Source organism: Daldinia vernicosa, assembly GCF_022497035.1.
Source record: "Daldinia vernicosa strain CBS 139.73 unplaced genomic scaffold F5Y00scaffold_39, whole genome shotgun sequence".
In the NCBI taxonomy this organism is placed as follows: Eukaryota; Fungi; Ascomycota; class Sordariomycetes; order Xylariales; family Hypoxylaceae; genus Daldinia; species Daldinia vernicosa.
Genome location: NW_025953955.1, coordinates 123071 through 142358, shown reverse-complemented (window position 1 = coordinate 142358; position 19288 = coordinate 123071). Strand labels below are relative to the sequence as shown.

The following is a 19288-nucleotide window of genomic DNA, read 5'->3' as shown; positions in this document are numbered from 1 at the left end:
AAATTTGATTGGAGGATTGGAGAAAGATCCAAGACGACCCTAATCAGGTGATAGGCGAGGACCCACCCTCCACTTGCCCACAGTCAAATCCAGGCGCACCGAAAATCCAAAGGAAACTTTTTTGGCCGAACAGAGTCATCAATTCTCAATCTTTAACCTCGTAATACCGAACTTCCCACAGAACTCGAAGGCTCAGTCTCCGCCCAAAATCGCGGTTAAATCGATTGATTTCTCGTGTTCTTCTCATCTCTCGTAAGTCTATTGTTCTCTTGAAGCATTCGCATATTATTGTCGAAACATTTGACGTCGACGAATTACTGTACTCGCTCACCCCGCGGTCGCCCCTCATCGCAAAAATCAATTCGCATAAGAAAAGCAACCTTGCTAACAAAGTATCGCGCACGCAGAATAAATCAGAAAAATGAAGCACCTCGCAGCTTACCTCCTCCTCGGCCTTGGTGGCAACACCTCGCCTTCTGCTTCCGACGTTAAGGAAGTCCTCGAGTCCGTCGGTATCGAGGCCGATAGCGAGCGTCTAGAGAAGCTCCTCTCCGAACTAGAGGGCAAGGACATCAATGAGGTACGATTATGCGACACTGCAAATGCATGAAAAGGGCACAATTGAGCTGACACGATATCATAGTTGATCTCTGAGGGTTCCAGCAAGCTTGCCTCCGTTCCCTCTGGCGGTGCTGGCGGTGCTCCCTCTGGTGGCGCTGCCGCCGCCGGTGGTGCTGCCGCCGCTGAGGAGAAGGCCGAAGAGAAGGAAGAGGGTATGTTTACGGCCTACTACGATTTTATCCGGTCTGATATACTGACAAATGGCTTTAGAGAAGGAAGAGTCCGACGAGGACATGGGCTTCGGTCTGTTCGACTAAGCGGATATCGTACATGGTTACGAGAACGAAGTCATGCGTTTTCGGGGAGGTGGCACGGAATTGGGCAGTGGTCTTGCATGGCATCCGGCGTGGAAGGGTCTGCGTTTGATCAACTAGGGCATCTAGAGACGGTTAAGGAAAAATACAGTGCTGCTTCTCCGAATCTTGAGTCCTTCAGTTTTTGACTTGCCCCATGTGAATGTACTTGTGGACTTTAAATCCGCATTAACTACCTGCATAACTTAAATCTTCTATCGCCTTGACCCAGCATGCAAGGCTACCTATAACTTACCTACCTCATAAGGTACCTAGGTACCTATCTATTATGTACGATGGTACATTGGAACAGAAGGTTTGGTTAGCGTGATGACCTAATACCTTAGGTACCTAAGTTAAGTTAAGTTGGGTACCTCACCCGATGTTACCAGTTGGTAAACATCCTCATCGCTTTTCACCTACAACATCATCTAAAATTACGAGTCGATCATGGAGGGGCTGTTTATATCCAGCGTATGTTATGCAATATCCCATATTTGTGGATTGCATAAGCGGGCTAGGTAGTATCGGTATACGGATCCGTATCGGTAGTAGAATTAGCGAACAACACGTAATTGGCTACCAAAAAGGGAATGTGGGCGTTGCTCCTAGCAACGGGTAAAAAAACGAAAAAGACGCCAAGCCAATGGAAGCAGGGGAAGTCAGGAACAATTCAGACGACTTTCAACTGGTCTTTCAAACCAGCAAGAACCGCGCCAATTACTTCTGCATTACCGCGCCCCATCCGCTCAATCTGAACTACCAAACCATAATGTTTTGGACGATTATCTGCTTTGACACGTAGAATATCCATTAAATCGACAATAAGATATCCCAATTCGCCAATTCGACGCGCTATAACCCGCTTTGCTTTTGTTTTTAAATTCCGTATAATTATAGTTTACACCATAATGACCTCCGCATCGCCAACGCCCGGAGCGTCCAGTCATCACCCGGGCGCTTTAACGAGAAAGTCGTCGCTAAGATCGGGGTTGAGAAGAGCTCCCTCTAGATCGCAGATCGGTCGTCCCGAATCCAATATTCCGGCTCCAGTACATATCGCTCATGTTTCCAAATCGCAATACGCGAGTAATGATAGTTCAGATGACGAGATCCCTGTGCCTATGAAGCTCAGCGCTCTTACTAAAGCTCTTCTCAACGATGAAGGTGCTGAACAAGAACGGGACAATGGACGCGTTAGAACTCGAGCTCAAGCTCATCGCCCTTCATCGCCCGTCTACGCAGAGCAGGACAAGCCTGCAAAGAGGCGCAGCGTCCTCGGTGCGTCGGTAGCTTCAATCGGCGAAGAGAGAAGGCATACTCGTGCCAGCAGCACTCAGTTGTCATCAAGACCAACCTCACCCGTCAAGAGTCAGGCTAGTAGAGAAAGTAGCCCTGTCAGGAAGCGCGTCGTCCGGTTAAGTGCCGCGTCTGCAACATCCGCCGCTACCTCACAACCTAAACTTCCCGCAAAGAGGAGGTCAACGTCGACGTCGTTCTCCGCTTCGCAAAGCAGGAACCGTCCTCCAAGTCGAGCTGATAGTGTCGCGGACGAGAAGGCTAATGGCTCGCTGATCAAGGAGAAGGACTTAAATACGCCGGCTCAGCAAGGGCGCGTGGTCAGAATCGCGGTCGGATCCTCCGGCAATAGGGGTCGCTCGTCGGCTTCGTCGGGGATGTCTTCTAGGCCAACCGATCTAGCCTCATCCTTCCATTCTCGCGACGTACCATCTGACGAAACTGACCTTCCTGATGCTCCTCAGACTGTCCCCCGGCAACAGGGGTCTTCTAATCCGGGAAGCGCCTCTAGGTTAGGCTCTAACGGATCTAGGAATCGCAACGACGAGAATCAAGCAGTACAGAGCTCAATGCGTGTTAAGAGAGTAGGAAAAATTCCCGGCAGCTTTCTTAGTGGCCCAGCACGCCGAGGACGAAGGAGGCAAAGCGAAGAGGACGCCGAAAATGGAAGAGAACCTATCCGATCCGGTCAGGAATCCGATGCGCATCATGCTCGGGATCCCGAGGACTATGATCCGCTAGATAACCTTGCGTCCTCATATTACGTGCCTGACCGTCTCGCCATGGGAAGCCCCGTTAGCTCTAGGGGATCTGCAAGGGCGGCCCAGAGAAGGGAGCTATCTACCGCGGCGGAAAATGGACACGTCTCGCGGTCACGACAGACTTCGCCTGAACACGACGAAATTCCGATCCCACATTATCGAGTCCCGCCCCCTCGATCTGAAATGCCGGCGAGACAAGATCAGGAGAACGAGGCCCCGCCGACCTTCAAGAGGAACAAACCCCCTGCAGGAAGCTTTCTGGAGAAAGACATGCCTAAGAATTCAGCCCGTCCTTCGAGTGCTGCCGAGGTGGGTTCCGCACGACTTATCTCACCGGACCGCAAGGCATTAAGCTCGCTGAGCCAGAACACACCTCGTAGGGCAGCACCGGCGCCTCCACCCAAGATGTCGATCCTAGATGCTGCTACCTCCGCAGCTGGAGCAGCAACTACGGTACAAGCGGCGAAGCGACGAAATTACATGAAAGTCAACGGAAAATGCTACACGAGGCTCGACTCCCTCGGCCGTGGAGGTAGCGGAAAAGTATACCGAGTAGCAGCCGACAACGGGAAGATGTTTGCGTTGAAGCGTGTCTCTATCGAGGGCGCGGACGAGAATACGGTCCGAGGCTATAAAGGCGAAATCGACCTCTTGAAGAAGTTAAATAACGTCGAGCGTGTTGTCACTCTATACGATTACGAGATGAACGAAGAGAAACAGGTCCTCAGCCTGGTGAGTTTTACATGGTGCCCCTTTTGCCTCTTGAGAGGTCAGGTGTGACTAGGCTAACCGGGTTATTATCTAAAAAATAGCTTATGGAAATGGGCGAGTTGGATCTTAACACGCTCCTACGCCTCCGGCTGTCGCCCGAGAATGCCAAATTTGATCCGGTCTTCGTGCGTTACTACTGGCAGGAGATGCTCGAATGTTTAGCGGCGGTACACGTCCATGATATCGTGCACTCGGATTTGAAACCTGCCAACTTCGTTGTGGTTCAAGGCCGATTGAAGCTAATCGACTTTGGCATTGCCAACGCTATCCAGACCGACGAGACCGTTAATGTGCATCGTGAGACCCAGGTCGGCACCCCCAACTACATGAGCCCGGAGAGTCTTCTTGACTTTAACACTACTGATTCTGCCGGTCGCCGCATTGCCTCCATGGGCAATGCGCCGCGCCCCAAGCTTATGAAGCTGGGTAAACCAAGCGATATCTGGAGCTTAGGATGCATACTGTTCCAAATGGTATACGGCACACCGCCTTTCGGTCATATCCCTAACCAGATGGCACGTTGCCACGCCATCATTAATTGGCAGTACGATATCGAGTTCCGTGATAAGGGCGTTGGCGGAGCACCTGTCCCACCTAGCCTCCTGCGAACTATGAAGCGCTGCCTTAGCCGTGATCAGCACCTACGTCCTACCTGTGAAGAACTGCTGTCCAGGACGGATCCATTCCTGTACCCTGTTGAAGCGCCGGCAGGGACGTTACCTATCACCGAAGAGTTGCTGGGACGAATTATTCAGAGCGTCGTTACCCGGTGTCGCGAGCGGATGCCAACCGAGGCCGAGGCACTAAGCGTCTGGCCTCAGGCTTATTGGGGCAGCGTCGCTAAAGCCGTTGGCAGGGAGGTAGCTTCGAGAACCACTCCCGAAAATACAAGGTGACAGGACAGGACAGGCTTGGAAAGCTAATAATAAAACATGACTTATGACTGAGGAACTGAAAAAAATGACGGTTGAATAAGAGGGGATGGTAGCCTATTTGCATATGGGTTCGCGTGGATGGATAATTGTTTTTTGGGATACTATAATCCCGTTGTTTGAATTCCCGTTTTTCTTTTTTATACCATTCAAGAAGTCGTTGGGGGTGGAGTGCCGTCTCCATCGACGAGAGATATCCCTGATGTTCTGCTCACGCTTATGCCTCATTAGCCACGGAGTTCAGGATAGGCATGGGATGATGCTTCAATCGTTAGACACGGTTTGTTGGAGCTGTGGTTGATTTTAGCGATACGTTTGTGGTTGGGTTTTTTTTATTTTTTACGCGCTCCGTGAAAGTTTACTTTTTAATGAAAACTCAAACTTGATCATTGTTTAAATGTTTAATTCTATGCGTTGTAGTCTTTTGCAAGGTATTGCTGGTACCGGAATGGGCGGTACTTTGTGATAACTGAGCCTGCGGTTCAAGTGGACATGTTCATATTTCTTATGCATGTGTGTAATTGTCTTAGCAGTATACTGTTTGTCTGATGTTTGAATTCATGTTTTATACATGGAGCTTGTCTGATATTTTGCAAGCCCATTTCGTAAGTGTTACATACATGATATCCACTGCTGACTGACTTGGATCTATAGTGCCCCGACAAGAAATGCAGTCACAAAGGTAGCAGAATAGATAACCGATCCTTCCCGCCCTTTTCGTCCCCGTTCGACCCAAGCAGAACCTGCCCCATAAGGGAGGAATCCCCAGCGTAAAGCTCACCACCACTCATATCACCAAAGACACCCTTAGGAAGGCCCAAGTAGCTTAAGCTCGCTGATCCTCAAGATGGTATACCGGTGCTTACTCGCAACGCGGCGAGAGCGGCGGTTCCGGCGCTTAGTCTTGATTTTGACGCGCAGGGGCTCGGACTCGACGCCGAGGACGGTGGCGCGGCACTCGAAGAGCGAGGGGTCGACGTGCGGACTGCCGAGAAGCGTGTAGTCCCGGGATCCGAGCGTAGACGCCCGGTCCAGGCGCAACACGTCGCCCGGCAGGACGTCGTGCATCAGGAAAGGCAGGCGGATGCGGTCGCCTTCCGTGACGAGGTACGGGCGGCCGTGGATGTGGATGGTGATGTAGTGCGCGGGCTGCGCGCGCAGCAGCGGGAAGAGCTCGGCTACGGAGCTGGATGTCGTTCCCGCGGGGGGGTGGGGGTGGGTTTGGGACTGAGAGGAGGGGGATAATGCTGAGGGGGCGGGGGACGGTTTGGAGGGCGCTATGGGGGGCGCGGTGGTTTGTTGTGTGGGTGTTGCGCTTGGAGGCGTTGTTGTTGGTTCGACATTGCGTCGTGCTGCTGTCGTCGCGAGGGTGCGGGCGTGGATCGGCAGGAGGAAGGTTGGTGGGAGGCGTGTTATAGGCGTGCGAAGCTCCAGGACGGAGCGCAGTAGTGACCGGCTCATTTTGCTATTTGCTATATGAAATCCTATCCTCCCTTCTTCCGTGTCGTAGGAGAATTGGACCGATTGGTGGCTATCCCCGGCGTTTTCGAGTCGCCGAAAAAAGGTGTCGATAAGCTCCGAATTGTGATATTTGAAGTTGACGGAGGGTCGAAAAGTTAAAGTGGGGACTCTGGTTTTTCCGCCGTACACTAGTGGTAGGAGTACGTACTATGTAGGTACTTAGATACAAGTCTGATCTACATAATCAATGTGGCTGGAGCTTTAGTGCCCGTACATTAGAAATTTTGATAGTGGCGGGTCCCTTGATCGATAACAAACTACCGCCGTAACTTTTTTATCACTGGTCACTAACAACCGACACCTTCAATACAATAGAATCTCTAATTATCCGTTGGCTCGACACTGGAATTCGGAATTGATCTAAGAGAAACTTTTCTAGCCAGTTCGCAAGACCCTTTCGAGGGCAAGTCCATTCATCATGGTAAGATTTCTCTACTCCCCACCAGCGACCAGCGACCAGCCCCGTCCATAGGTACTAACACATCGTCTACGATAGCCTCAAAATGAGTACATGGAGCGATTCCGCAAGACCCACGGTCGCCGTCTCGACCACGAGGAGCGTATGCGGAAGCGCGAAGCAAGAGAAGGCCACAAGGCGTCCAAGGATGCCCAGAACCTGCGAGGTCTAAGGGCGAAGCTGCACCAGGCGAAGCGGCACAAGGAGAAGATCCAGATGCGCAAGCAGATCAAGGCCCACGAGGAACGCAACGTCAAGTCGGCCTCCGAGAACGACCCCAAGACCCCGCTGCCCAACTACCTGCTTGACCGATCCAACCCCACCCAGGCCAAGGCCCTCAGCACCGCCGTCAAGAACAAGCGCGCCGAGAAGGCCGCCAAGTTCGCCGTGCCCCTCCCCAAGGTCCGCGGTATCAGCGAGGACGAGATGTTCAAGGTCATCAGCACCGGAAAGAAGGTCAACAAGAAGAGCTGGAAGCGTATGGTTACCAAGCCTACTTTTGTCGGCCCCGACTTCACGAGGCGCCCTGTCAAATACGAGCGTTTCATACGACCTATGGGTCTACGGTACGCATATACCTTTATTCCCTTTCCATTTATTTATTTGCCCACGCCGTTGTTATATATATATATATATATATATATATCAGTATCCAGCAGCTTATACTAATCCCCCCGCTATAGATACAAGAAAGCCAACGTGACGCACCCCGAACTAGGCGTAACGCTTCAGCTCCCCATCGTCAGCGTCAAGAAGAACCCCCAGCAGCCGCTGTACACGCAGCTCGGTGTTCTAAGCAAAGGTACCATCATCGAAGTCAACGTATCCGAGCTCGGACTTGTCACTGCCGGCGGCAAGGTTGCTTGGGCCCGGTACGCCCAGATCACGAACAACTGCGAGAACGACGGTTGCGTAAATGCGGTGCTACTGGTTTAAACGTGGCCTGGCTTATGAACTCCTATACCCAACCCACCTTCGGTCGAGGAAACGGGAAACGATAAAAAAAGGAAAAGGAAAAGGGACTGAGACGGAGACGGAGACGGAGACGGAGGAAGCCCTGACTTTAAAAGGGGTGGGGGGTTTTCTTCCCTAGTTTGGTTGACCAATTGAACTTCAGCCAACAGAGACACGAACAAAAAGGCCACACAGAAAGCGGCGTCAGATATCTACAACGGTAAACTCTTCAGGTGAACATCTCAGGAGTGGGAATAGATGAGCCCTCGCCACCGAAAAAGGGAGATACGTTAGGTAGCTATCATCATCATGCATTGAAAATGGCGTCAGGCGTTTGATGGACATGCAAGTAAGCCGGCACCAATACCTGGGGTAGATAAGTGAGATGAAAAAAAAAAAGTAGATATTTAAAAAAGATATTACGAAACACTCATCAACCATGACTCTTTATTTGATTTGCTTGAATCTAGCCTCTTACAAACCACAGCACCCAACCTTGGTTTATGATTCCTGTAATCAAATCACGTTACTATACATACTACAAGCTAAATCACATCCACAAATCAAGTTGAAAACACAATATAGATAGTCAAATGATCCAGTATGAAAGTTGAATAGTAGGAACTAGAAATTACATAGTATACACGCTACCAGCCAGCCTATGAATCCAGACGCCAGCAGCCTAACATCTATCCTTATACGCCAGGAATTTAACCCGCGATCCTTCCCTAACCAGGCTTGTCCTTGCAAGCCCTTTTAGCGGTGCCCGCGCCAGACGCCCCCCAAATGCCATAGTGACCATGACAGCGGATAAATCGGGTGCAAGTGTACGGAGAGGCCTCGAAACTCGCTCACCAAAAGTGGAAAATGTCGGGGAACACAATTTAGAGCAGAGGCGGAAACAGCTCCACGTAGTGAAGTAAAATTCAATCTCTTGTTTAATCCGCTCGTGTCGAAGAGGAGTGTAGAATATGGGAAACAGTAATAACCCGAAGTAAACGCCAACGTTATAACGCCTGCTACAGCTTGGCAGGCCTAGACGAAGAAAACGAACGACGAATAGGTTGAAAATGACGTGAGAACAATGACATCCTGTGATTGGTAACGACAAATATGTCGAACCATTGTTAGAAACTCTCAGCATCCCATAATATTTGGTGGATAACTAATCCGAAAGGCGCGTGCGGCCTGTTGCGTGCCACATGGCATCGCTTTTATCGCTCAAACTCATCACATTGATGAGGAAAATTATAATCCGTGCACTGCAAACTGGTATCGGATTGGTGGGAAAGCTATGCCCATCCAAAACATAACTGTGGCAACTACTTAGGTGGCATGCCAGCACCTCCGTAGCTAGGGGCATTCCATCCTTGCTGTTGGGTAGGGGAGGTCCAATCACCAGGCTTCTTAGCCTTACGATACTGTTGGTTTCTATCCGCGTTCTTCAGGTGTGCGTACGGGTTGGGTGGTAGGTTGGCCTCCCCACCGGTAGTGGGTAGCGAAGAAACGGCGGCGACGGCGACCTTCTCCTTGTCCTGCTGATCGGTAGAGGTATGAGGATCGTGTAAGCGTCCGCTAGAGCGCATATCCACAATCGTCTTAATCACTTCCATGTCGTCTTGATCCTTGTCATTTAGAAGGAGGCGCTGTTTGAGAGTCATTCGACCTCCATTTCTCGTCCGCTCCTGAAGAGCAGCCTCGCGAACAGCCGGGTCATGTACAAAACGGCACTTGCCCTTCTTGCCGCAAATCCCTCCCGTAGAGTAGTACTTGCAGTGGTTTGAGGGGTCAGCTCGCGTGATCGGGGGAGGAGGTAGAAATCCGCTAGCCGACTTGTCAGTCGGTAAGGCTTCAGGTTGCTCGTCATCAGACTCGTCGTCCGAAGACTCCAAGCGCATCTCGTCACCTTCATCATTAGGTGCACGTTTGCGCTTCTCAATCTGGCGGTCAAGCTTCGCCAACTTCTTACGTAGACGATCTGCTTCTTTTTCGACCGGATCGACCTGAGCGACGACAGTCTCCTTGCCGTCGTTAGCATTAGCTACCGGCGTCGGGAGCACTCCTGCCTCCTTCTTCTGCGCCACACGAGCTTTGGTCGGGTAATTCGCTTTACGCTCCGCTATCCACTTCGCTAAATCACCATCAGGTATACTGTAACTGTTCAGTTAGCTTAGAATATAGAGCAAATGAATATGGAATTACAACATACCCTGGGGCATCTGTGCCGAGCAGCTCTTCCAGGCGCTTCTCTTCATCTACACCATCGTCTGAATCCTCGTCTCCTGGGGTTAGTCCCAGTGTGTTTGTCTTGCGCTTCTTCTTCTTGGCGCCAGCATGATCAGACTTCTGATAATTGTTGGACGGCTGGTGCGGCTTTTGGTCCCGAGGGCGAAACTTCTCGCCACGGTCACCGTTCATAGCTCCTCTGTTTGAGTGAGCGTGACCACCACGACCATGTCCTCTATTATTAGATCCGTAATGAGACTGTGGTGGGCCGGAATATGACGGAGAAGGGGCTGGGGGGTAGCCGTACGACGGCTGCTGGAGGGGAGCTGGTTGGTGATGTGTAGGAGGATAGGGACTGCGCAGAGGACCACTTCGATCACTCGGATATCCGCCACGTCCGCCGCGACTAGAATAGTGAGAAAATGATTGAGCTTGATCGCCCCATGGCTGAACAGGTTGTTGAGCATACTCATTAGGCGCTTGACCGTAGGGAACTCCATATGGAGGACGGGAGGATTGGTTGGGATACGGCGGTTGGTAGGACTGGCTGGGTTGAGGGTGAAATCCCTGAGGTGCGTAACTAGGAGGATAGTTCGGCGGAAGAGACGAGCCGTTGGGGTGACCGTGGCTCACGGGTATAGGCCCTCGCCAGTGAACGGTCGTTAGAGGATGGTTATACTGCCCACCGCTAGGGGCAGGGTAATCTTGTTGCTGATAGTAAGGCGAGCCGTATTCAGTACGGCCGGGTCCTTGGTGATGGCCATGCCCTCTGCCGCTACTCGCTGCTGCAGCATGGCCACCACGAGGCGTGTGAGCATACCCTGGTCCTTGACCGTACGGGGGATACGGGCCCGGCGAAGCCGCTGAAGGAGCTGGCGGAGGGGGTGCGTAGGGATAGCTGCTCATGTTGAATTTGGAAACGTTGAGAAAGAGAGGTAAGTAAAGGTTAGCCAGAGGGATAACTAGAAGACTTGATGTTAGAAAATATACGCCACGATATCCCAAAATATATGGTGAAGTTAAACATACCAAAGGCTAGCTGCCCGCCGTATAGGCAAGGGGTAAAACCACACCGCCTGGTGACTTCAAGACCGGTGAGTTTAGTGTACTAGAATGAAAAGTAGGAAACACAGAGTGCGAAGAGAATTAATTAGAAAAGGTGACGATTGAAGACGTGGAGAGAATCAAGATATCTAGGATATCTAGAGAGGCGTTGTTCTTCGATGGAAGTTATAACGCTCGAAGATTTCTGAGTTGTACGTATGATGAATGATTGTGGTTGTGGGTTCTATTTATGAAAGGCCTTGTACAGCTGGACCCCTGCAGGATTTTATGGAAACGCGATATACTTTTTAGCGCGACACTAGCGCAGATCTAAAATCCTGACTCCTCAAGTCGGAGTGGGAACATCAATAATACGACTCAGCCGCACCTACCTGCACTGTCAATCTTACGTATACCTAATTTTATACTTTATACGGAAGTCCCCATCAAAAGTTTTGTCCATAGGCCAGCCCTTGTTAGCTTTTGACTAGCTTTAACAGGGCTTGGCAACAGCTGTAGGCTATCGAGCGCATGTACTATCCATAATTCGCTTATACATAATAACTCAAAATCTTCTCCTCAAACAATAAAAATTACATAGGCGTATAAAGAAGCTTTTGTACTTATAATAGATCCAATTTTAATGTTTTTATTGGCATATTGAACCTAAAATTTTGTATACATTTCTAATCTTGGCTGCCGCATGGTGTCAGGTTCCAGACAGCTGCATCAAAAGCTGTCAGGTGGCACGTATGGACAAAACTTTTGATGGGGACTTCCGTACAGTGTTAGTCTTTGCAATCACACGGTTAGGTATGCTTTTCACTACGTTTTACCTACACAAGACATAAAACAGTACAAAAAAAAGGCCCATTGCTTCTGTTATATACTTTCCCATGGTGGAGTATACAAGACTGTGTAAATGAGCGTATGATGAGATTTTCATAACAACAACTACAGCTACGGTCGCAACCATGTTCATTCTGGTCAGTTAACTTATGCGGATGCCAGATCTTTATAGCTAACCAAAACCTCAGACAAAGATTGCCGATCTAGTGCAGATCAGGCCAGACAATTTTGAGAAGCCCAGTCATGTCGCGATAGAAGATAGCATCAATGCTAAGTACGCGAACCGGGTAATCCAGAAGATCGGTCTTTGCATCTGCATGTATGATCTACTATGGGCGTCCGAGGGTCTCATCGGCCATGGAAGTGGTATGGTTAATGTCAACGGTATATATATCATTTTCTACTTTTTATTTTATTTTATTTTCTTGAGGAAACGGCCCGTAAATAGCAATACTAACTATTAGATAATAGTCGAGTTTCGCATGATCGTCTTCAGGCCCTTCAAGGGCGAGACCATATTTGGAAGGATCAGTGAAGCTAGTCCAGATGGAATTCATAGTATGTTTCCATCAAACTTGTCGCACCTCTATAGAGAATTACCACTAACCGATACCAGTCCGTACTGAGTTCTTTGAAGATATATTTGTGGAGTACAAGGAGTTGCCTGAGAACACACAATAGTAGGTATCACCTGGTCTATATTATATTCCTTACAAATGAACTCACCACCATCTCTAGCAACCATATGGAAAAGGCGTGGACATGGATCTATGACCCCGAGGGCGATCCAATGTGGTACGACAAGAACGAGATGGTCCGCCTTCAGGTGATCGAAGAGGAATGGCATGACCAGACTCCCGAGAGTGCCGAGGAAGAAGCAGTCGATAAGGCCAAGAAATTATCCCCTTACCGCATAAAAGGGACCATGATGAAAGAAGGTCTCGGAGTCTGTTTGTGGTGGGAGTGATTTCATAGTGTTCTCTTCAACTAACTGTATACTGTATACAACTGCATATGCTGGCGTTCGGTTGGGGACCGCTATTTGCATAGGTTTGGCTGATTAGCTGCCCAGCCCTCTTATTTAGACTTGATACCCTCGAGTAATCGATTTTCTACTCCGTCCAGGACCGAGTAATGCTCAACCACAGCAAGGTTTTCAGCCTCTGTCTTGAACTGTTTATCAGGATCGACACCAGGCCCGAACATTTGGGCGTTTTGTGGTCCCATTCCCGACATCTGTTGTGCCATCTGGTTGGCAGCTGGTATATAGTCAGCTTCGTTACGCCTACCTAGGTAGTTAAACACGACTCCAAAAGGACTTACCGTTCTCGTTTCCGAGCAAGAAGTTGAATACAAATTGCAGACCAAAGTAGCACAAGAAGTACCAACTGATACTCGACATCCATCTGGGGTCCATTTCCTTGGTTGCGACGCCAGCCTGTAGCATACTCTTGAACTTGATAGTAAGAGGGAAAGGTAACTTGATGATAACAAATCCACTGAAGAAGGCATTGATCCAGCTCATGATAAGGGTGTTCGGAATCATCATAGCCATGTTATTCTTCATCATACCCATCATACCATCCATGGCACCGGGATCGGTCATCGGATTCGGGGGAGGCTGGCCGCGGCGCTCGGGGTCTTTCAGGAAAGCACCGGATTCGTAGGCATTGGTGAGATAGTCTCTCCTCGCGCGGAAAGACGGCTCAGATAATACGTGAAAGTTACTACGCACGGCAACGCCATGTAGTAGAGACCGTTGCTCTCTCATGGCTTTCTGGTCGAGCTTCTTGGGAGGCGTTTGCATAAGGACGGTGGCATAGTATCGCAGTACACCAGTTAGAATCTGCTCTTTGATTAGCACACGAGCCCCTCGAATAGAAATGACAAAAAGGACATAAAGGCTTACCATTACGGCAGTAATTGGAAGTAGGATCCAGTAGCTATGAAGCGGAGTTAGTAGAGCTTCAGCATTACTCCAGCTATACTCCAGCTAACACTTACAAGAGCTGGGGATCCCTATGGATCGTCTGCGGTGGTAATTGAGCCATCGTGTGAACTTAATGCTGTGGTCTAACAGTAGGTGGCTGTCAAAATAGTATAACACACTTGATGGTGGTTAAAGCTCAAGTCGGCATTGATTAGGTACCTAGGTAGGTGTATACATGTATGTATGAAATTATGCGATACCGAGTAAAGTTCCATTAGCGTTCATTACACACTTAGCTCGGTACAGGGCTGAACATTAAAGCGCCCCACCCCCAAAGCCACCTATGCAGATGGTGTACCTCTCACTTATACTATGAAGTATTTTGTACCTCCACAAGCTTACACTCAACCAAGACATTCGACTAAGAAGGACACCTAAGCTATCGTCCCCTTCACCTCGACATCCCATCACAACCGACCACGATCCGAGTGCGAATATTTTTTCACAAAGCTCCTCTCCGAACATCAGGATAGAGAATCGAGCTTGGCAATGGCCTCCCAGGAACGAATTGCCGTCCACAACCTCGCGGGTATTATTATTATCCTCCCCCTCTACAATAAACCCAGCCAGCTACCTACCTACCTACTAATTCCCCCCACGCAGACCTGAAGAACACGTCCGACGATGCGATCCCCAACTACCTCAACTCGCTCAAGTTCAAGCAGGACCACCGGCTGATCGACACGCGGCTCGCCCTCGGGTACGGCGCCTTCGCCATCGCCGCCGCCTGCTTCGCCTGGGACTACAAGCTCGGCTTCGACGCTACCAAATACTACACCGCTGCCGCCGTCGCCGCTTACGCCCTGCTAAACGGCATCCTGACGTACTGGATCAGCTTCGTGGAGAAGGGCACCGTGTACCAGGGCGTCGCGCCGGACGGGTCCAAGGTATGCTCTTCACTTACTTACTTACCTACTTACCTACTACCTTGAAGTGGTAATAGTAGTAGTAGTAGTAGTAGTAGTTTGTAGGGCTCCGACTAATACTTAAAACGACTACAGATCTCGATATCTACCTCGACGAAGAAAAACGTGCCAATCTACAACGTCAAGATCACCGTGACGCCCAAGAACGGGTCGCCGGAAACGATTGAGTTAGCGCGATCGTTCACGGAGTGGTTCGACGTGCAGGGCCACTTCATCGCGCGGCCCTTCCAAACCGTCTTCGCCACGGCCGTGCCGTTGATCGCGAAGGCCGACCCCAAGCGGGTGCAAGCCGCTGCGCAAGTGCCTGATTTTCTCAATGCCGATGCGGATGTCCTAGACGCCATTGCGGCTTCTCAGTCTACGTCTACTGGCGCCGAGGCGGCGCCAGCTAGCAAAAAGTCGAAGCGCAGAAAGGCGTAGTGGAATAATCTAGTAATGCATGGGTCCATGTGTTGAAATATAATGCCATACCTTCCGATACGATGCCTTGCTCGTGAATAGCTTTTTGCCGTTTACAATGTATTCATACGTCAGTCCATTATAATGGGGATGCTACGAAACTATCAAGACGTACTTAAATATAGTTGTCGAGGACAGTTCGCATATGCTTTGGTATGTATCTCCTATACTAAGAGCAACTACCACTTAAAAGCCAACCCCTATCTGAACTATAGTAGCCAAGTATGATAGTATTCCAGTCGGTCATCTATGACCCCAACAAATGCTCGGCAGTAAAATTTTAAGCAAGCGCTTCCCAGGCCTTCCTAGCCTCTAGCGCCGTTCGTCGAATCTCTCTAACCGGGTCTCCGCAAGCTGCCGATAGAGGACGTAGTAGTTGCTGACGGTAAGGCACGAGATACTGAGACTCATACGAGCTCGGTAGTTTTTGGAAGAACTCTAGCGCAAACTTCCGGCATAGGGTTCGCTTGTTTCCTTTTGTCTTGCCCGTCGTATGATCCTCTACAGACCCCGCAGTTTTGCTTCCCTTTCTAAACGTCTCGTAGACTACCATCATACCTGAGATAAGACCAGCTATATGCTCTTTGAGTGCGTCCGGCTCCTTCTCGAGTACTTGTAGCAGGACATTAACGCAGGATTCCATTTCCACGCTGTTATCAAAGGTAGATAGGGACCGGATACCGATCCGCACGATCTGTTCAATGTCGCTAGAGTACTGTTCGTACTTTAAGTGCTTTAGGATCGCGAACACCATTATAGCGCGATTAACTGTAATTCTCTCATCCACCCCAGAGGTAGGGAAGCAGTCCTTCAAATAAGGCTGGATGACCTTAAAGTACAGCCACTCGCCACTTAGTCTCTTTCGAATCGCATGGTTTTCTTTCTCAAGGCACTCCTTAGGACTAACGAGTACTTCGAAGTTCACTGCGAACCGGCGGCCTAGTGTGGGATCCGATGGCGCTCTTTCACACACCAACTTGAGTAACGCGTTATGTGTATCAGGATTACTCCTGAATCGTGCCACATCGCCGGCTAAGAAGTGAAGAATGCTACGGATGACGCGAACACTGAATCCCGAAACATCATTCAAAGTGTTTGTTAAGGCATCGATCAAGTTTTGTTGAATTCGTAGTTTTTCGTTGCTGTGAGTTTCATCTTCCATACGGAGCTTATTTGACAATATCGTAAGGATAATATCTAACGCGACCCTTGTTGTATCTGGGCCAGGTAACGGGCCGGTGGTCAGGACTGTGCAAATATTCTTCAGTGCGTTGGCATGATACTAGAAATACAGTTAGCTACTATCAGTGCGAGCCGAAAAGACCTTTGCTCACCTCTACGTTCATCACACCAGGATAGAGACCCTGAAGGATACCCATCGATAAAGGTGCTGTACGGAATTCGTCCAGTGAGCTTACTCCAATAGTCTCCAAAGGTGGATGTCCCATAGTTGTGGCGTTGGTGGAATCAATACTATGGAAAAGAATGAACGCATCCTTGCTTAAGTCCAGAGCCTTCTGTTCATCCTCATTCAAAGACCGAACAACTGACGCGGCTAAAAGACCAAGTTGATGAAGGCATATATCCTGTTCAACATTGGAATCACGTCCCCCCTTGAAATCTTCACCGAGTCCTATTTGGGGTCCGTTTCCGTTTGCCCCGTCACCTTGGTACTGGACGGTAGTGAAACGACGGTATAATTGTTCCACGACGGATAAAGAGTACGCCAATAGCTGCTGATGGACGTCAATCTCATCTGTCCCTAACTCTTCGAGCGCCTTAATTGTAGGTCCGGGAATTCCAGATTTGTTCAAGTCAAGCCGAGGGGCACCGGAATTCTCAATAATATTGGTAAATCGCATGTACCATTCCTTTGTAATACTAGGCCGCTTTGGTTGTAAGGGGTCAGACGTTTGCTTTGCTGTGGAACTCAAGGACTGTATAATAGAAAAATGAATAGAACAGATGAGCGCAGTCCAATATCTTATTGATGCCTGCTCTGACACCATCCATAATAGACTCTCGAGTAGGACGTTGATCAAGGAGACGGAGTTTGATAATAACCAACGGCTTCCGACCAAATTTGAGCTACCAACTTCACATAGGGTACCAGCAACTAGTTTCATCTCCAATGGGAGCTCGTCTAGAGCGAGTTGCTGCTGGTATGCTACCTTGAGTGAGGAGAGGTACTGCTGCAGCAGGAGTTGGAATGCTGGGGGGTATAGAGGTACAGCTTCCTTCAGCGCAGTAACAGCAGCATCCCGGATGTCTTGGTTCGTATCGCTGTTGTTTTCATTGAACTTTTTACCTTCTAAGGGATAGATGATAGAGGGGCTTGCGAGCCAACTAAAGATCTTATCGCAAGTGGAAGGAGAACATAGCTGATGAGAAGGCCCGGCATCACTAGATCGCTGTCCTACAAGAACGGCAAGTCCTTCCAAGACTTTCTTGAAGACGCCTACTTTCTCTGCTTCCTGAGAACCCGATATTTCTTCCCATAGAGGTGCATAGACTTCAGAGAAGAGTGAATCACCAAATAGTTCGTCCTTCAGTAGACCCAAGCTCCTATCGACATTTGGGTCGTCCTTCAGTGTATCTACTAGATGTGATCGTATGGTGAGTATAGAGTTGAGTAACGCCACAAGTTCTTGTTTATGCGATGTAGACTGGGTATGTCTAAGTGTAGATTGAGCATGGGATATGGCCTGGGGAGTGATACTCGAAAACGACTGGAAACCGGCCCCAGAAATTGCAACCAGGAGTCTACCAGCCTGGGCCGTGTAGGTTGGACTGGATAAGTCTTCGACGAGATCCCTCCAAGCGCTTGCTAAGAACGATCGAAGTTCATCCTCGTCAAGCCGTGTGGTAAGGGATCGTATGACCTTCAGGGTTGCCTTGATAGTGTCCGGGATCTCGCCGTTTCGAACCTCGTATTTAAGTGAGCTCCATATCTGATCAACAAATGGAACAACACTCTTCTTGGGATGCTCATATTGTACTAGGCATGCGTCAAGGGTCTGCAGAATGTCGACCTTTACGGCAACGGTCACCGCGTCCCCCTGATCAAGTTTGTTAATAAGATATGGTATCGTATGGTTAGCTACGCGGTAATGGGCGGCGAAGCATGATCGCACAGCGCCCTTCAGATCATCGGCGGTAATACCTGACGGTGTAGCTGACGACCGCAGAGAAATGGGGAAATAAGCTGAGAATGTTTTGAAGACCTCTAACGTAATCTCTTCCGACGGTGAAAAGTTCTGTAGAAATATTTTTAGAATCTCAAACCACTTCATTAAATTCAACGGATCCCTTTCGTTCCGGCATAGGTCCAGAAGACTGGTTATAAATCCGCACGTGTTTCCGTGGCGGTATTCAAGATCGTTGGCCACAGCAGGATCCTGAAGCAGCCCAAGAAATAATTCATAGAGCTCTAGGCGTGTCACTGGTGTCTGTAGTTTGAAATCATCGCCCAATTTACAGATGCTTGAAATTATATCATCTCCTAGAGTGGGTTGGAATGACTTCATGCTAACCAGGTGTTTCAAAGCTTTAGCAGAAGCTGTAACACCAGCTCGGTGATCGCTCGAAAAGAGGGAACCAAAGAAAGTCACCAAGAGCTTAACTTGGTCAGCTTTCAGGGACACATCTCTCTTCTTTAGAATCCCAAGGGTGCTAGCTAGAAAGTCCAGCGCCTTTGCCCGTGTGATGAAGTTATCATCGCTGGAATCATTGCTCGGTTGAATCCAACGGTTTATAGATGCGACCCACTGGCCGACGGCTATTCTGCTGTTTGTGGATTCTTGGATTCCTTGGAAGATGGTGTTGGCATGTCATTTTTATTTTTATTGTGTTACGGGGTTACGGGAAAAGCTTACCTGTAGCTGCTTTCTCTGATATTGCCTGTTCCTGGTCTTTCTCATCTGTGAGAACATACTGCAAAGCGAGATCGTCAAACTTGACGCCCGCCATATTTCGCAGTGGGACAAGACAACGCTATTCGACAGAGTCGAACAGGCGTCTTTTGGTGTGCTTTTTCTTTAATGAACGCGCCTGGAATAATTATCCTATTAGAAAATGCGGTGAATATTGATGACGCGCTATCGCAACAGTCAGAATATAGGTATCGAAGTAGGTAAATCCAGTACTTTGTTAACACCATAAGGCTTATGGATGTACATACATAAA

The 19288-nt window shown here is 49.3% G+C and overlaps 9 protein-coding genes across 9 annotated transcripts; 5 read left to right on the top strand and 4 right to left on the bottom strand.

Annotated features, from left to right (window-relative positions):
• Nucleotides 1-46: 46 nt before the first annotated feature.
• On the top strand, nt 47-1147 carry F5Y00DRAFT_242773 (60s acidic ribosomal protein-domain-containing protein). The gene is made up of 3 exons (XM_048008570.1): nt 47-580; nt 644-773; nt 832-1147. The coding sequence occupies exons 1-3, from the start codon at nt 422-424 to the stop codon at nt 876-878; spliced, it is 336 nt and encodes a 111-aa protein (XP_047862823.1). The 5' UTR covers nt 47-421; the 3' UTR covers nt 879-1147.
• Nucleotides 1148-1621: 474 nt separating this feature from the next.
• Nucleotides 1622-5075, top strand: F5Y00DRAFT_242772 (kinase-like protein). The gene is made up of 2 exons (XM_048008569.1): nt 1622-3706; nt 3787-5075. The coding sequence occupies exons 1-2, from the start codon at nt 1826-1828 to the stop codon at nt 4639-4641; spliced, it is 2736 nt and encodes a 911-aa protein (XP_047862822.1). The 5' UTR covers nt 1622-1825; the 3' UTR covers nt 4642-5075.
• Nucleotides 5076-5099: 24 nt separating this feature from the next.
• F5Y00DRAFT_242771 (uncharacterized protein) lies at nt 5100-6284 on the bottom strand. Its single transcript, XM_048008568.1, has one exon. The coding sequence runs from the start codon at nt 6136-6138 to the stop codon at nt 5485-5487; it is 654 nt and encodes a 217-aa protein (XP_047862821.1). The 5' UTR covers nt 6139-6284; the 3' UTR covers nt 5100-5484.
• Nucleotides 6285-6397: 113 nt separating this feature from the next.
• On the top strand, nt 6398-7702 carry F5Y00DRAFT_128902 (ribosomal protein S8e). The gene is made up of 3 exons (XM_048004180.1): nt 6398-6619; nt 6695-7221; nt 7339-7702. Exons 1-3 carry the CDS (start codon nt 6617-6619, stop codon nt 7589-7591), a joined length of 783 nt encoding a protein of 260 aa, XP_047862820.1. The 5' UTR covers nt 6398-6616; the 3' UTR covers nt 7592-7702.
• A 1229-nt stretch (nt 7703-8931) lies between these two features.
• On the bottom strand, nt 8932-10741 carry F5Y00DRAFT_254333 (uncharacterized protein; the record flags this gene model as incomplete). Its single annotated transcript, XM_048010153.1, has 2 exons — nt 8932-9760; nt 9819-10741. 2 exons carry the CDS (start codon nt 10739-10741, stop codon nt 8932-8934), a joined length of 1752 nt encoding a protein of 583 aa, XP_047862819.1.
• Nucleotides 10742-11853: 1112 nt separating this feature from the next.
• On the top strand, nt 11854-12695 carry F5Y00DRAFT_264104 (RNA polymerase III subunit Rpc25-domain-containing protein; the record flags this gene model as incomplete). The annotated part of the gene is made up of 5 exons (XM_048011596.1): nt 11854-11865; nt 11917-12112; nt 12200-12286; nt 12345-12408; nt 12467-12695. The coding sequence occupies 5 exons, from the start codon at nt 11854-11856 to the stop codon at nt 12693-12695; spliced, it is 588 nt and encodes a 195-aa protein (XP_047862818.1).
• Nucleotides 12090-13896, bottom strand: F5Y00DRAFT_242764 (uncharacterized protein). Its single transcript, XM_048008567.1, has 4 exons — nt 13733-13896; nt 13638-13671; nt 13052-13574; nt 12090-12987 (listed from the first exon to the last, which is right to left on the bottom strand). The coding sequence occupies exons 1-4, from the start codon at nt 13777-13779 to the stop codon at nt 12806-12808; spliced, it is 786 nt and encodes a 261-aa protein (XP_047862817.1). The 5' UTR covers nt 13780-13896; the 3' UTR covers nt 12090-12805.
• A 149-nt stretch (nt 13897-14045) lies between these two features.
• F5Y00DRAFT_242762 (SPC25-domain-containing protein) lies at nt 14046-15155 on the top strand. The gene is made up of 3 exons (XM_048008566.1): nt 14046-14247; nt 14322-14605; nt 14720-15155. Exons 1-3 carry the CDS (start codon nt 14208-14210, stop codon nt 15062-15064), a joined length of 669 nt encoding a protein of 222 aa, XP_047862816.1. The 5' UTR covers nt 14046-14207; the 3' UTR covers nt 15065-15155.
• On the bottom strand, nt 15156-19261 carry F5Y00DRAFT_242759 (Dos2-interacting transcription regulator of RNA-Pol-II-domain-containing protein). The gene is made up of 3 exons (XM_048008565.1): nt 18979-19261; nt 16438-18911; nt 15156-16385 (listed from the first exon to the last, which is right to left on the bottom strand). Exons 1-3 carry the CDS (start codon nt 19070-19072, stop codon nt 15384-15386), a joined length of 3570 nt encoding a protein of 1189 aa, XP_047862815.1. The 5' UTR covers nt 19073-19261; the 3' UTR covers nt 15156-15383.
• Nucleotides 19262-19288: the final 27 nt, after the last annotated feature.